This window comes from Penicillium angulare (assembly GCF_028827245.1).
Source record: "Penicillium angulare strain IBT 27051 chromosome Unknown utg000004l_segment0_segment0, whole genome shotgun sequence".
NCBI lineage: Eukaryota > Fungi > Ascomycota > Eurotiomycetes > Eurotiales > Aspergillaceae > Penicillium > Penicillium angulare.
In genome coordinates, this window is record NW_026623163.1 from 108,016 (window position 1) to 122,813 (window position 14,798).

Sequence of the window (14,798 nt, forward strand, 5' to 3'; positions counted from 1 at the left end):
AGCGCCGATCAAATCCAAAAAGTTGTAGTTAGTTTCCCATGCTTAGCACGAGAGAATCATCCATTTCTCTAAACTTTGAACCGATGATCCCAACATGTTTCTGCTCGTCACCCATTCATCCCTTTATTTAGTGTTTCTCTGTTGGAGTGACTCTATCCAATGGGAGATTATCCGACCATGTGTAACGGTGGAGATTTATTTAGTGTCAAATTACGAACGGATGTTGTTCAAAGATTCCAAATAGGGAATGAAAGCTACGGCTTAAAGGGTTCCCTAGACAATTTCGCGGACTGAAAAACAAGACGCCCCTGTAATGATTTCGTGAACGATGAAAGAAACCGCCATTCTGGTCATCCTTTCGGCTTCTGAAACTAGTCCATGTGTTGTCGACGAAAACGTTCTTATTTCGCACTCCACAGCCTTGAGATCTTCATCTGTATAATAGAAACTTTCGCTGGATAAGGCTATTGTAGTCTCCACCTGTGGATCATTTATTCGCGGCTAGATCCTTCGCATACTTTTCATGTGGAGTGGTCCACGCATTTAATTAGCGAGTTATCGCACACAACTGTGCAAAATCTGCGCGGCCATTAATTTCCGAGCTAAAGGGACATGTATACATTTAGCTTAGTTCGTGTGAATAGTGAGACCTTACAATGATATCGCTTGACAGATGCCTGTTGAAATAACAGAATAATCCATTAATCGATATGATTGAGAAGTAATTAGAAATATCCGCTACTCGAAGTTTTTTTTATTCTCGTATTTCTGAATCGCGCAATCCGAGCAGAACAGGATGGACTATTAAGAAAGATTCAAGTCCGAGCTTTCGGGGATACGTACGAGCTTCCCCGTCGTGATCGACAGCGCCACATGTTGCGGCCAAGCCGCCGTCCGCAAGTAGCGTGCCAGGGGATAAAGACGGGATCAAAGGAGCTAAGCATCACTCCACATCTCGGGCAATATCCATGCAAATCTTGTTAGGCCGTACACAACTAGGTTCCACAACACACTGTCAGGTTAGCCTTGCGTGTACTGCGTACGGAGTGCTCAAATCTAGGATTTTACTTAATATTTTGCCAATACGGGGCATACAATATGATATGTATGAAAAAATGTATTAAATTGCGCTTTTAGCAGCTGAACATTGAAAACGATAGTATTTCAGGTTGACAGGCAGAAGGAAAAGTTGTACAGTTTTTAAACATAGATTGAAATACAAAATGAAAATGCACAGATAAACCTTGTGTATCCCACTGGCAGCTGTGGAGGGTCCCAATCGCTACAAGGTATAGAGTACTCATTTTTGATAGTATGAGTAGTAATATTAGACGGCTGTACCGTCAGAGCTAGTGTCTTCGGCAGCAAGAGCATCTTGAAGCTCCATTTCAACTTTGTCGCCAAATTTGGAGTTTATTTCCTCGAGACTCAATCCCATAGTCTAGCAAGGCCACGTTAGCAAGAAATTACGATATGATGAATAATAAGAAACTTACCTCTGGGAAGTAAAAGATAATTATCACAGTCGATGCAATTGTGACAGCAACGAATACCATATAGTACTTCCATCCAATACTTGCAAGTGCCATCGTAACAGGGGCACTGTACGCGACTGCATTACCGAAGAAGCTGCCAAATGTGATGGTGGATCCCTCGCTACGAAGATGCGTGGGCCAGATTTCTGATCCATACACATAGGCGGTGCACTCGATCGTGGATGTGAAAAAAGCACCGAAGATGAAGTACAAAGCCACTGCAGCGTTGATGCCGGGACGGTATGTTGTAGTCAGGTAGTATTCTTCCAGGGCAGCCATGGTACCAATGATCAGAGCACTGCCAAAACCACCCACCACTAAAAATGATTATTAGTTTCCCTCTGAACGGATGAATAAAACCGAAAGGTTGAGTTTAAACCTACCGAGAAGCTTCACGCGTCCTACACGGTCTAGGAGAAGAACATTGATTCCGCATCCAATGACCGCACAGACAGTCCAAACAACACCCAGGCCCAACTGCATTGTCGTTCCAAATCCAAGTGTACCCATAAGTGTGGGGATTAAGTTAGCTATAACAGTAATACCTGTTCCCTGGCCCATCACCCAAAGGAGAATAGAGCAAAGTGCACGCTTGCGATGAGACACGGTACGTAGGATATGAAGGTAGCCACGCGGAGTATCTTTTTCGACCTGAACTTGGGCTTTGATCTGCTGGGCTTCGGCGTGAGCAAATGTAGCTCTGGGATCACGCTTAGTGCGGTGCAGGTATTCAAGCACAGCCTTAGCTTCCTCGTCACGGCCTTTCTCTGTGAGCCAGCGAGGCGACTCCGGGATAAAGGACAAGGAGATGAGATGTAAAATACCCAATCCGGTGAGAACAATGAAGATAAGTCGCCATTGAATCGACGACTCGACAAAGCTGAATGCAAGGGCACAGACTGCACACAAAATATAGGCTGTGACAGTTCCTACACCATGGAGACCGACCAACATACCACGGGTGTGTGGAGGTGATACCTCACTCATGTAGACTGGAGTGTTGGCAAAAACCATTCCGGACCCGATACCGCAAATGACTCGAGCGACGATGAACATCTTCACATCGACTGATCCTGCTTGCAGGGCTCCAGATATAATGACAATAACTGCTGCAGCTTGGTTTGCAAGACGCCGGCCAAACTTGTTTGCCAGTGGTGCCTGGATAATTGCACCTACCAGTGCACCTCCAAGGAATCTGATGACATTGTTAGTATATGAATATAGTCGCTAATGTGATCCTACGTACCCACTAAGCATTCCATCTTCAATGGATGTAGCATCCTCTGTAGACAAAAACTTTGCGATGAATGTGGTCTGGGAGAGAGATCCTGAGAGCGCGTTGGCAGCAAATCCATACAAAAATCCACCTAGGCACGCGGTCGCGACAACCTTTTGAAATTAGCAACATCCTTTGAAGAGAAAGATGGAAAGATAAATACCAAGATGTTGATTAAACTAGTCTCTTGTGCATGTTCCTTGATGCTGCGGACATCAACAGCCGCCTCATCCTTCTCTGGCTCATTTGACACGCTACCCATATTGATACGTAATGCTCAATTAAGAATGTAGAGTGGACCAAAATGAAATAGAGAGAGTAAAGAATAAAACTTTGTATGTCGGAATTAAAGTATCATATTAGGTTTTCTACTTCGGCATCTAGCCCCCGTTACTTCCCCTATTTCCACAATAATATTGTTTTGCAGTTCTCAATACCGAGTCAAGAGTACAGGGATGCGCCTTGCTAATTTCCCGCTACTGACTCTTCAATTCTTATCTGGATTGCGTGCGAAGTACTTCCTAAGGGACACATGAAAAACTTGATTCGCAGCCAAATGCAGCCAAATGCATATCAGATGGAGACCTCGTTGGTGCTCAAACGTTGCAGGAAGACGCTAGGTGCAATTCATGGCAAGATCTTCATGGCCACGGGCTCATTATGGAAAAGATCCCGTATAGTCATTCGTATAATTGGAAGGAATGCGGGCTGTACTCCCTACAGCGCAGGATCATCCCCGGATTATCTTCGGCGCTTGATGCGTGGCCCCTGTTTCACCCGTCGAACAGCCACGAGCCAGCCGTTGCCAAGCAAAGCACGAAGAACAATCAAATCCCGATATCAGGATCTTCTTTTTGGGTGGATGGGCCAGATTCACTTCCGAAGCTAGCTCAGCCTAGCTGCATTGTCGCGTGCCTCGTAGTGGCACTTTTAGGCCCGCGCTAGCGAGCCGTGGCTGGCTCCACAATGGTAAGCTTCTGAAGAGTTGCGCGGCAGGGATTCAAAAGTACCGAGGAAGGGTGCGTTGCCGAAATGGATGAAGATCGCTCTAACGATCGGATCCACAACAGAGAGTCAATTGTTGGTATAGTTCAATCCTGTCAAGCCACCGGATCCAAGCCAAACCGGTAGTTTATTCCACGTGTGGTTTAACCTCCGGCAAGATAAACCGTGCGACTGTTGATCTATAGTCCAGAACACCATTGAACATAAAACCCGGTGAAGCTGCATTTGACCCGTGGGCCAATCCTTGTGCTCCTTCAGGTTCTTCTTTTCTTTATCCTCCTTTTCTCTTACATCAAAAAAGTACCTTTCCCAATTGCTTTCTAAGCGAACATCTACAACAATGAACTTTCCAGAAGCGACCATTTTCCCTGTCCTTAAGGACAAGGTAGCAATTGTGACTGGCGGTGCCCAAGGCATGGGCAAGGCTACGGCCTCCGTATTTCTCAGAGCGGGTGCCAAAGTTGTTATTGCAGATCTGAAGGAAGAGCAAGGTGCTCAGGTTGCAGAAGAGCTCTCTTCTCTCGGAGAGGTCCGATTCGTCCGTACTGATATCTCAAAATCCGAGGATGTTCAGGCCCTCATTGCAGAGACTGTTCGTGCGTTTGGAAAGTTAGACGTAGCGATCAACAATGCCGCTATGACCCCTGACCAAACGTCTCTAGTTGAGGCTGACGAGGATTACTGGCGTCGTTTAATCGATGTGAATTTGACAGGAACTGCCCTTTGTTGCAAGTATGAGATGCAGCAGATGAGAAAGCAAGGCACTCCTGGTTCCATCGTGAATATCGCTTCCATCAATGCTTATATGCCTCAGCCAAATATGCCGGCATATACGGCAGCAAAGCATGCCCTGCTTGGGTTGACCAAACATGCAGCAACCGAGGGTGGGCCCACAGGCATTAGAGTCAACGCTATTGCTCCAGGTGCAATTTTTGTAAGTCATTCAATCGTGGAACCAAAGAACATCATACAGTACTAATGATAATAGAGCGAAATGTCTGCCAAGGCCTTGGAGATTATGGGTACTACTCATGACGAATTCGCTCCCAAGGTCAGCAGCTTGAACAGATTTGGTCAGCCACATGAAGTAGCTCAAGGGTCTCTGTGGCTCGCTTCAGACAGCTCATCGTATGTCACCGGTATTAGTCTGCCTGTCGATGGAGGTTTCTTGTCAAAATGGTAAATCTTTGGAACGGAAATTTTTTGCACAACGTCTTATTGTCATGTACTCCATATTTTATCCGCTTTGTTTGTATCATAAGTGAGAATCAAATATGTAATATTCATCTACTGTACGCACCGGAGAGAAGCCCGAAGTTTTCCGCACAAGCTGGCCACTCATGTGGATACATATGAAATCTCTCCATTCTTGTGCATGGGGAGTACGGAGCACGTATGTATCTGGTAGTGATAAACCAGGCGAAAGTGGATTCGGAACAGTTCCTGTTAGCCTTCACCTAATTAAACTAACTCGGGGTTTTAGTTCATTTTTCCGCGCTATTTTTTTCTTTTCTTTTTCACTAGCGGGATGTACACTCTTTTAGTGTTGCTCCATCCTTTGGGCCAAGAGTGGAGCTTCAGGAGTCTTTACTTCCCCGATGGCTTCCAAGTACTACTAACTTCGGACTTGATGCGGTGTAGAGCAATTCAACGTCAGCAACTGCGTATACAAAGTAGTTCCATCTCTCTTTTTTTGACACATACACACAGCAAATATACTCTTCCACTTCCATCATGGGTAGTATCTCGAATGGGCCTTGTCCCACTCGGATTTATGAAAACAAGATTGCTCTTGTTACTGGATCAGCTCGTAGTATGTAGACCCAATCAAAAGAGAAATACCCTGCGCTAACAAGCTTCATAGGCATTGGCGCTGCGATCGTTCGCAATCTAGCCAGCAAAGGTTGCCACGTTATTATCAACTATGCAACCCCGGCGTCGGACAAACCAGCTCAGGACCTTGCCTCCGAGCTTGAGGCGACTCACTCAATTCGAGCTCTGCCCATTCGGGCAGATATAACCACAAAAAGCGAATGCGAACGAATTGTGTCAACGGCAAAAGAGTATTTCACAGATCGCAACACGGGGAAGTTCCAGATCGATATCATCGTCCACAATGCTGCTGTTCTCTTCCTTGGTCCTCTTGAATTTGTTGATCCCGATGAATTCCACAGAATTTACGAAGTCAATGTTCTAGGCCCTATTCTCTTGACAGGGGCGTGCAAAGAATATCTCCCTCGTGACCGTTCGGGTCGCATTGTGATGATTTCAAGTATCAATTCGAAGGTCGGAACGGAGAATACCACACTATACGCAGGCACCAAGGGTGCTATAGAAGCCATGACAAGAGTTTGGTGTCGGGAACTGGCTGAGCGAGCGACTGTCAACTCTATCAACCCGGGCCCTGTGATGACCGATATGTATCTCACAGCGCCAGACGAGGTCAAGGAGGGACTCGCACTTTGGAATCCGCTTACCCCGTTAGTTGCCGTCCGTGAATCGGACAATGACGAAGTAAAGAAGTTGGGTGAAAAGTTTGGCGGCAGGGCAGCTTATGCTGAAGAGATCGCTGGCTTGATTGCTACCATCTGCAACCCAGAGTTTGGATGGTGCACTGGAAGCATTATCTCTGCGAATGGTGGTCTGTCTTTCAGTATCTAAGACTCACTTTAGTTCCAAACTTGGTACTTAGACTGCATTTTGCTTTGCTTTTCTTTTTAGAAAAAAATTAAACATTTAAGAGATGGGCATCCATCATTATCGAACAGACATTTATCTACGAGAGGCTCTTCCACCACAGATCAGATGTCATCAGATACGAGCTTGCTTTAATCAGGATTTGTGGTAATAAAAATATACGATGTTCAACTAAATCGTCCCAGAGTCAATGCATCTTCAAACATAAATGAAATCCTACAGTTCATCATGCTCGGCCTCCTCCTTCTGCGACTCATGCTTGCTTTGAAGGCCATCGACTAGGTTCTCGGGCAATTTTCCCTTGGAGCCTTCACCAAGGCGAATGGCATCAATCCATGATTCAACGGCAGAGACGCCGAAGTCCCCTTCCCCAGCGTATCGTCGCCACCAGCCACGGCGGGCATTGACAGCGATGATCTCCACCTCTTGCTTGTCAGCGAGGCTCAATTCGCTGCGCAAAGTCTCTGTGGCAGTATTGAGTTGAGGAATAGAGTAGATAGGGAAAAGCTTAGCGCCACGCAGTGAGTGCTTGTGTGCGATCTCAGCGAGACTCGAAAGCGCATCAGTAGCCACCGAAGGGAGTTCTGCATCGGCGTCCCCTGTTCCGGGGAGAAGGACAAGAACACAGGTATTGGACTTGGATGCTAGACAGGCGGACTCGAGGGTTTCGGGGGTGGCTAGAACGGACACAGCGGGCACAACAGGGGCGGTCTGTGTAGACTTGGCCTCTGTGGTATCGGAAGATGCACCATTTTCAACGTCATCCCCCTCCGCAGGTTCTTGAGAGGCCGGTTTGGTCTTAGGCTTCGACTTGGGTTTGGGCTTGGAGTTGACGGCCGCAGCCTTGCCATTGGCGTCTGGGTTCGGCTCGGCGAATTGGCTCAGGAATTCGATGATGGGCTGTTTCTTCAGTTCGCCCTCATACACCTTGTATTCAGCATCACCGCCGGGGACGACGACTAGTGTTGGGAATTCTTCGACACCGAACTTCTCCACGGAGCTAGACTCCTTATTGCGAACTTGGGCAACATCAATCGCGCCCAAGAAGTCGACAGCTAGCGCACGAATTAGTGCACTTGTGGTTCCCTTCTCGGTGAAGAGGATGGCCTTTGGTCGTTCTTCGTTCTGTCCCAGCCATTTATCCAAGTCTTTGTCTGTTGCGCGCTTCACATGGTTGGGGATGCGATCCACCACAGCGTCAACAATACCCTTCGCAGTCCGTGGGCCTTGGTAATCTTCGACGCGTGGATGTCCTGCTTTTTTCGAAGGAGTCACAATTTTCAGAGTTGGGAAGCCTTGGACACCCATTTGCCCACAGAAGGGCTTGTTTTCGTCCTCATCGCAGTTGACCGCCGCGACCTTTGCCAGGCCATTCAGATTTTGTGCGGCTTTCTCGTAGGCGGGTTTCAAGCTCTGGCAGTGACCACACCAGGGGGCGTAGAATCTGAGGGAGTGAGAAAGGGAAATTTCAGATGCGTGGTTCGGGGGAGGTGTGTTGATTGGTGCGGGGGATTACCTACTCGACGATCTACAAGAAGCTTAGTTAGTACTTGACAAAATCTCAGTAAAGGCAAGAAAAATAACAAAAATAACAAAAATAAAAAGACGAGAGCTTACCGATGTGTGATTGGAGTTTGCGACCAGTGAACCATAGGTCTTTTGGTTCAACTGAAGCACCGGCGACTTTTTCGTGTAGATCCCATCCGCGTTTACAGCGGCCAATAGTGAAGCCACGAGTAGAATGGAGCTCTGGGGCAACATCATGAATGGGGAATAGTAAAATCAAATAGATGTGAAAGATGTGAAAGAAGATAATTTACTCTTCAAAGTAGAAAGAAGAGCGTTGTTGAGCTGAAGGAAGTTATGAAGTAGATTACGCAAGGTGTCCTGAAGCTCTTGGCATGCGGAGAGGGTACGGGGGAGTATAGTGGCCAGCAGGCAAAAAACTCTCTTAGCACAATATTAAAAGTTACCGCCTAGTACACCGCTGTATCATACTTTTCTGCCGGTCTAAACCATGCCAAAATGGGGTTTCTTCCCCATGGCAGCTATAGTCCCCCGTAGTATGCGGAGAGAGAAAGAGCCTCTCTCTCTCCACTGGAGAAGCTTCATCCCCCCTTGATGTCTGCGTCTCTCGCCCGCAGTAATGACCACGTCGCCTGGTACCGGTGTCCAGAGTAGCTGTGATCTGGCCTTTTTACCTCGGGATATTTTCTGGCTGATTGCTTGTTATTTGGCCCCCAGAGATCTGGTCTGTTGTCGTCGTGTCTCACAGCCATGGCGTGAAGCGTTCGGTAACCCGGCCATCCTGGTCCCACTTATGAAGAAGCATTTCCCGTGGACACAAGAAGTCAAGGATCTACGCGCTAGCTCTACAGAATTAGATGATCATCATATCCGCCATCTTTTTGATCAAGTCACCGCGCGATACTTTTATCTAGAACGCGGGAAGCCCCGCTCAATTCAGAAACACCGTCTGTGCGACGACTTTGGCGGCGCAGGAGACCGAGAGTGGTTCCAGGTACAACCGTGGGAGTCGCATGCTAGTCACGTCAGGCAATTCGTGGATCGCCAGTTCTCAGAAGCGTTATGGACGCACGATGAGGGACTCCTGGTTTACCCTAGTGCCGACCACCAATGTCTAGTTCTTATGGATATGAGCAATGACCGGCATTTCATGGTTCCATTAATCATTCGTGGCAAAGTCATTCGAAGGGTACGGCTGCAAATGCGCCTTCTAGTGGTCGAATGGGCCGAAACCAAAGCCTTTCATTGGCTTAATGATAGTGATGGCGTGCATCGTCATTTTGCTTCATCCTTCGATGTGACCCCAAATTCTGATGCTGGCTGGACGGTTGCCCCGCGTAACGAATGGAAGATAATGTTCCTTGGACACCCACTCAGTGAACGAGACCGGTTTTTTTCTGCACACACTGATACGTATTATGTGATCTATATCTGGCAACCCAATCGAAGTCTGTATACCGCGGATGACGACGCACCCATCGAGTCATTATTCGTATGGGATATCTCTAAGTCTTCTTCATATCGACCGTCCCTAGATCCCATGGGCCGCCAAACGGGTCCTGACGTTGACGAATCGCCCTCTATCGTGACTAGGTTCGGTTTTCGAGATCTTGAGTTCTTTGGAGTCCGCCAACGCGGTTGCCCAAGCATTCAACAGCTTGAAGTCACAGATGATGGCCAAGCAGTCGTAATAACAGAAAATCTGAACACTTGGCTGACAACTTCGGACCCTCTTGGTTTACCTATGACCATAAGGACTACTATTCCATTGCAGGGCCATGGCCCTCACTGGCGCGAAGAGAGTAATTTGATCCTAGCGCCTTACCGCGGCAATTGCAACTTACAGGCATCACCCTTGAGCGCCATGGCCTTGTTTGTTGAATGCTGGTACGGCATAATTGCCCAGGTGACTGATCCGAAAGCCGGCCTTAGCTTCTGTCTGCATTTTGATCCAGTGCAATGGGCCGAAAACGGGAGAGACAGTGAACATAAGCAGCCTATAAAATTTTCTATCCAGACTATGGACTCGCAAACCACCACGGATAACTTGGATTTTACAGGACGTGGCAAAATTAACGGTTGCGAACATTACGTAGTCGGTGAAAATCGCAACCGTGAACTGGTTATATATAGATTTGATCGGTGACAGCAACGTTGGAATGTTAGAATAAATACTACTAGTATGTAATGACTCTTTTTTCTTCATGATACTGACTAGTAGTCTTCGATATTTCCCGATAAGATCATCTATTGAGATGCCCAGGAGTAGTACCAGTACTCACGTACATAGTATCTAATAGGTATATTCTACTAGTTGTAATTCCAGAGCTTCCGAGTCGCATGTTGAGAAATTGAACGTGAACCTCGTCTTCGAAATCGACTCTTGAATGCCCTTGTTCCCCTAGGTCACATGGAAATCCCCAATAGAGCCTCAAAACTGACTGAAATACAAAGGAAGTTTTGTAGTACCACCATGCCCAATTTTCATCACAAAATGACTGAGAACGACGAATAAGAATCATAGATGATAGAGGGCGGCCCTGAGGAAAAACAGAAAGAAACCTAGAGATGACAGGCTTTGAAAGCGACCGCGTGGAGAAAAACGAGACCATGCTCTCCAAACTTGCCTCAAATTTGCAAGAGGAAAAAACAGGAACGAGAAAACGCAGAGAGAATCAGTCATCGCGAGAAAACTTGCACCGAACGCACGCCTTGATACCACAACCTGAGCAAGTCAAGACAAAAACGGGCATCCATAAGTGGCACTTGGGGCAGACAGGTATCCCAGAAAGCTGATACCAGACACCCAAATGCGAGCACGGTTGTTTCTCGTTCTTTGTTTGTTGCAACGATTTGCTATCGTTCAAAGAATCCCGAACGCCCCCAAGCCAGGAGCCGTAGATCTCGAGCACAAGGCCCTGTATTTCAGCATACATATCATCTTCTGAGTATCGAGTACGGGGGCTACTTAGCTTCATCTTGAAAAATGGTATGAATGGTTGCAGGAGTTCTGTGACTCTATCTTTGGTAGGAGATTTAGGCTCGTTGTGAGGAGTGGAAGGGGTAGATTTGATAGGCTCAGCGGGTTCAATGGGTCCATAGCGTTCGTTTGCTTTGGGGGTAACAGGAGTATTTGGTTTAGGTGTAGGTGGCTCAGGGTCGCTCAGGTCAATGAGACAGCCGCCATTAGCCACATTGTCAGGTTGGGCTAGCATGGTAGTGCTATCAGTATTTGAATCAACCTGCACGTTCAGCCCAACCTCAACGACATTTCGGTGACTATCACTTTCTTCCTTTTCAAGCCCATAATAATGCCAATCCTCCTCGCTCACGATGCTCTCCTCTGTACTTTCCATGTACTCATCAGCTCGCTTCTCCTCTTCAGTTGGTCCACCCTCGTCGTTATGCATCTTATTCTCTGCTTCCTCCTTCTCTCGTGCTATCCCAGCCTCCATGAGCTCCCTTTGGTATTTTTCCTTCGCCTTCTCCACCTCTGGATCAATTCTGGCCCATCTATCTGCCCACTCTTCTTGGTCATGCTCATGACGTGCCATCTCTTGTCGGGATGCTTCTGAGTCAGGATCCATGTGTACGCAGGTACCGTATGTGAAGCGATAGCGATCTGCAGGATCATCGAAGTTCCACTTTTCAGGGCCTGTTGACCAGAATGGGACCTCCTTGTACCAATTACGCCGGTCATCTGAGTTATGGTAACGCCTACCGCGTTTGTTGGAAGAAGGCGTGGACGGCAATTGTAGCTTTTCGTCATGGAGACGCCGTAGAGCAGGCTCTCGGAGGACCTCTATTGCTTGCTGGATCTGTAAAGTTTCAATTCATTTAGCCTTGTGCAAATCAGAAGGTTGAACATGGGTATTAAAGTAAATCAGATATCATCGCTGGGACCCAGATGTATACTCTTACCAGGCGGAATTTATCCGCAGAAGCTTGATCGCCGCTTGTCTTGTCAGGGTGATGAATCAAAGCCAGCCTCTTATAGGCTGCGCTGATTTGCTGCTGCGTTGCATCGTGAGAACTTTCCAATGCGGTGTAGTAGTTGGTAGTAGTAAGAGAAGAGTCCATTGTGTTTAAAACGGTGAAGTTTCGTTGATCAACCCTGTCAATGCGGGGATTTACCAAAAGTCTTCTAGTAGTCGTTCAGATACCAGTTTCCAGGGAAGTTTGTCGGGTATAGCGTGGATAGATTGTAGGCTTTGGTGGTCAAATGAAGACTTCTGCTGATGAATCGTGAGCTTTGACCGAGGATTATCTGAGTGTGACTAAAGTTATCAATAAGCCAATTGAGGATTGAAGTAAAAGAAGACTGAACGTCGCAGAGAAGATATGGTAAGAGACAAGGCAGCTTTGAAACACTCCAAGGGTGTGCACATGTGGCTATCGCCAGAGGAAGGCAAAATAATAAGAGCTGAAGATGGAAGTGATGAGAGGAAATGTAAGACGGGCTCGATATTCGAACTTGTGTGGGCCAAGCCAATCAGTATCGACTACATGATTAGCCAAGGCGATTCGAGTTGAAATAAGTTATGGTTTAGGCAGAACAATCAAGCACTAAGGGAGGGGAGGAAATAATGTGAGAAATACGTAGAAAGTGAGCCTGTTCATGCCAGGAGCACATATGAAATTGGAATGGATTGACACTGATTTTACAAAAACGGAGGGTCGATCTAAATATCAACAAAGTCTACGCCGAAGGCGACTTTATCTTGTATAAGACTTCTAAGAAGGCTTTTACATATCGGCGGAGGCGGTGGCACCGGTAATAATCTCAACCAGCTCACCGGTAATGGCGGCTTGACGCTGTCGGTTGTACAGAATCTGGAACCTGTTTAAGGCGTTAGAATTTGATGGTTGAGGGGAAATGATTGAAATTGGAGGGACACTGACTTGTTGATCATCTCACCAGCGTTCTTGGAGGCGTTCTCCATGGCGTTGCGACGAGCCTGCAAAATAGTTTAGTAAATGGGACAAGCTAGCTTGGGTGGAACGTATTCATACAGAGATCTCACAGGCGTGGCCCTCAGCCATAGCCCAGAAGAGGTTGTTAGCAAGAGCATACTCGCGGAGGCTGGCCAGAGCCTCGTCGTCAATCTCGAAAGCGGAGATGTTGGCTATAAGAAAAAGATAAAGGGTCAGTAATGCCGACACGGAATAGCTTCGGTAGGGACGAATGATGTCTTACCGGACTGGGTGATAGCCTCCTCGGAGTAGGCCTCAACGGTGGAAGGCTCGTAGCTCTGAGCGTTAAGGAACTTGTTGTAAACAATCTTGATGCTGCTGTAGTCGGTAGGCAGCAGGGCGATCTGGTCGGCAATAGCCTGGGCATCGGCGAAGGTGGGGATGTCCTTGCAGACGTTGGCGAAGCTGAGCTGGATCTTCTCGGGAGCGAAACGCGACAGCTGAGCCTTGGCCTTCTCACCGAGGATGACGATATCGGCATCGGGGTTCTTAGCCAGAAGGCGACGAGTGGCCTTGCTCAGACCGGAGTGGATACCACCACAGAGACCCTTGTCGGAGCTAGCCACGACGTAAAGAGTCTTCTTGTCCTCCAGAGGCTTGGTCTCGGCCTTCTCGAAAACAGTGTTGGAGGTCTCACCGTAGGCGCGGGACTCATCCATGGCCTTCTGGGCACGAGTAAGACGGGTGGAGGCAACGATCTTCATGGTGTTGGTGATCTTCTCGATGTTCTTGATGGACTTGAGACGGCCCTCAATTTCACGGAGAGTCGCGAAGTTGGCGGCATTGGGCGGGGCAGTGCTTGGATGGGAGTTAGCATTGTATGTCGTGTCGATTGATTGGTGAAGCGATTGAGCTTAGAGGTGGTTTTTTGTCTTTGTGAGGAGGGGGGGGGAGTAAAGGGTGGTGAACTGCTATGTGGTGATGTCGAATTCGGCAAGTGAAGGACCGGAACACCTGAGCGGGCATCGGACGAAGACTTACCGGGTAACAGCAGCACCGCCAGCCCGGAGGGCTGGGCGAACAGCACGGGAGAACATTGTGAGGAGGATTCAAGGAGAACGAACTGGGCAGTTCGATATAGGGGAGAGGGGAGGGGGAAGAGAGCAGGAGTATGCAAGAAGACCTCGCTGGTTGCTGAGTAGTTGCGATGGTCGGGAAGTGCGAAGTTGAACTCCTGGCCGTCCCAGCTGCGCTAAACCCGAACGGGGAAGAATTTACGGCGTGCGATTCCGGCTTCCGGCGCAGTTTGGAGCCTTGGTGCCTTAACAGCTTAATGGGGTAAGACGGAGACTAGTTAACTAAGCTATCATGTTAGTCAGCATGTCTTGGTATTACATAATCTCCATGACAACATTTAAACCTTGATGATAAGGCACCAAGGCACTCAGGCATCAAGACTTCACTATGTAAATTCCGCCTAATGGCCTCAGGCAGCATGAGGTAACTAAAGTGCTAACTCATTTTCCCATTCCATTCCCTCCATTCCCTCCCATTCCCCCAAACTTCCTTTCACTCGTGGAAGTGAGTCTCTTATTTTTCTTTTGCCCCCATTATTCTTTTCCTCCCAACCCACCCCTTTCTTCACCGGAACTTTTTCCCTTCTGCATCTTTTTAATGCATCGTTTTTTCTAGTTCCTTGTTTCCCCTCGGTTCATTGGCCAGAATTCCCTTGACCTCATCCTCACTCTATCAAGCGGCTCGTTTGGCCCGACCCGGCGCACGAGGACTCTCGGCTTTGGTCATCTCTCGTTTCTTCAATTCTCGCCTCCGGTTCCCACTTCCAC

At 47.7% G+C, this 14,798-nt stretch overlaps 7 protein-coding genes across 7 annotated transcripts; 3 read left to right on the forward strand and 4 right to left on the reverse strand.

The window, feature by feature from the left end:
• Positions 1–1,327: 1,327 nt before the first annotated feature.
• N7478_003972 (uncharacterized protein) lies at positions 1,328–3,073 on the reverse strand (the record flags this gene model as incomplete). The annotated part of the gene is made up of 5 exons (XM_056920186.1): positions 1,328–1,441; positions 1,497–1,852; positions 1,919–2,730; positions 2,782–2,924; positions 2,975–3,073. The coding sequence occupies 5 exons, from the start codon at positions 3,071–3,073 to the stop codon at positions 1,328–1,330; spliced, it is 1,524 nt and encodes a 507-aa protein (XP_056778223.1).
• Positions 3,074–4,156: 1,083 nt separating this feature from the next.
• Positions 4,157–4,999, forward strand: N7478_003973 (SDR family NAD(P)-dependent oxidoreductase; the record flags this gene model as incomplete). Its single annotated transcript, XM_056920187.1, has 2 exons — positions 4,157–4,750; positions 4,805–4,999. 2 exons carry the CDS (start codon positions 4,157–4,159, stop codon positions 4,997–4,999), a joined length of 789 nt encoding a protein of 262 aa, XP_056778224.1.
• A 551-nt stretch (positions 5,000–5,550) lies between these two features.
• On the forward strand, positions 5,551–6,477 carry N7478_003974 (SDR family NAD(P)-dependent oxidoreductase; the record flags this gene model as incomplete). The annotated part of the gene is made up of 2 exons (XM_056920188.1): positions 5,551–5,629; positions 5,681–6,477. The coding sequence occupies 2 exons, from the start codon at positions 5,551–5,553 to the stop codon at positions 6,475–6,477; spliced, it is 876 nt and encodes a 291-aa protein (XP_056778225.1).
• Positions 6,478–6,729: 252 nt separating this feature from the next.
• Positions 6,730–8,274, reverse strand: N7478_003975 (putative disulfide isomerase; the record flags this gene model as incomplete). Its single annotated transcript, XM_056920189.1, has 3 exons — positions 6,730–7,957; positions 8,034–8,041; positions 8,131–8,274. 3 exons carry the CDS (start codon positions 8,272–8,274, stop codon positions 6,730–6,732), a joined length of 1,380 nt encoding a protein of 459 aa, XP_056778226.1.
• A 385-nt stretch (positions 8,275–8,659) lies between these two features.
• N7478_003976 (F-box protein) lies at positions 8,660–10,186 on the forward strand (the record flags this gene model as incomplete). The annotated part of the gene is made up of 1 exon (XM_056920190.1): positions 8,660–10,186. One exon carries the CDS (start codon positions 8,660–8,662, stop codon positions 10,184–10,186), a length of 1,527 nt encoding a protein of 508 aa, XP_056778227.1.
• Positions 10,187–10,715: 529 nt separating this feature from the next.
• On the reverse strand, positions 10,716–12,120 carry N7478_003977 (uncharacterized protein; the record flags this gene model as incomplete). Its single annotated transcript, XM_056920191.1, has 2 exons — positions 10,716–11,858; positions 11,962–12,120. 2 exons carry the CDS (start codon positions 12,118–12,120, stop codon positions 10,716–10,718), a joined length of 1,302 nt encoding a protein of 433 aa, XP_056778228.1.
• A 666-nt stretch (positions 12,121–12,786) lies between these two features.
• Positions 12,787–14,051, reverse strand: N7478_003978 (F1F0 ATP synthase subunit gamma; the record flags this gene model as incomplete). The annotated part of the gene is made up of 5 exons (XM_056920192.1): positions 12,787–12,880; positions 12,943–12,998; positions 13,054–13,166; positions 13,238–13,812; positions 13,996–14,051. 5 exons carry the CDS (start codon positions 14,049–14,051, stop codon positions 12,787–12,789), a joined length of 894 nt encoding a protein of 297 aa, XP_056778229.1.
• Between the last annotated feature and the right edge of the window lie 747 nt (positions 14,052–14,798).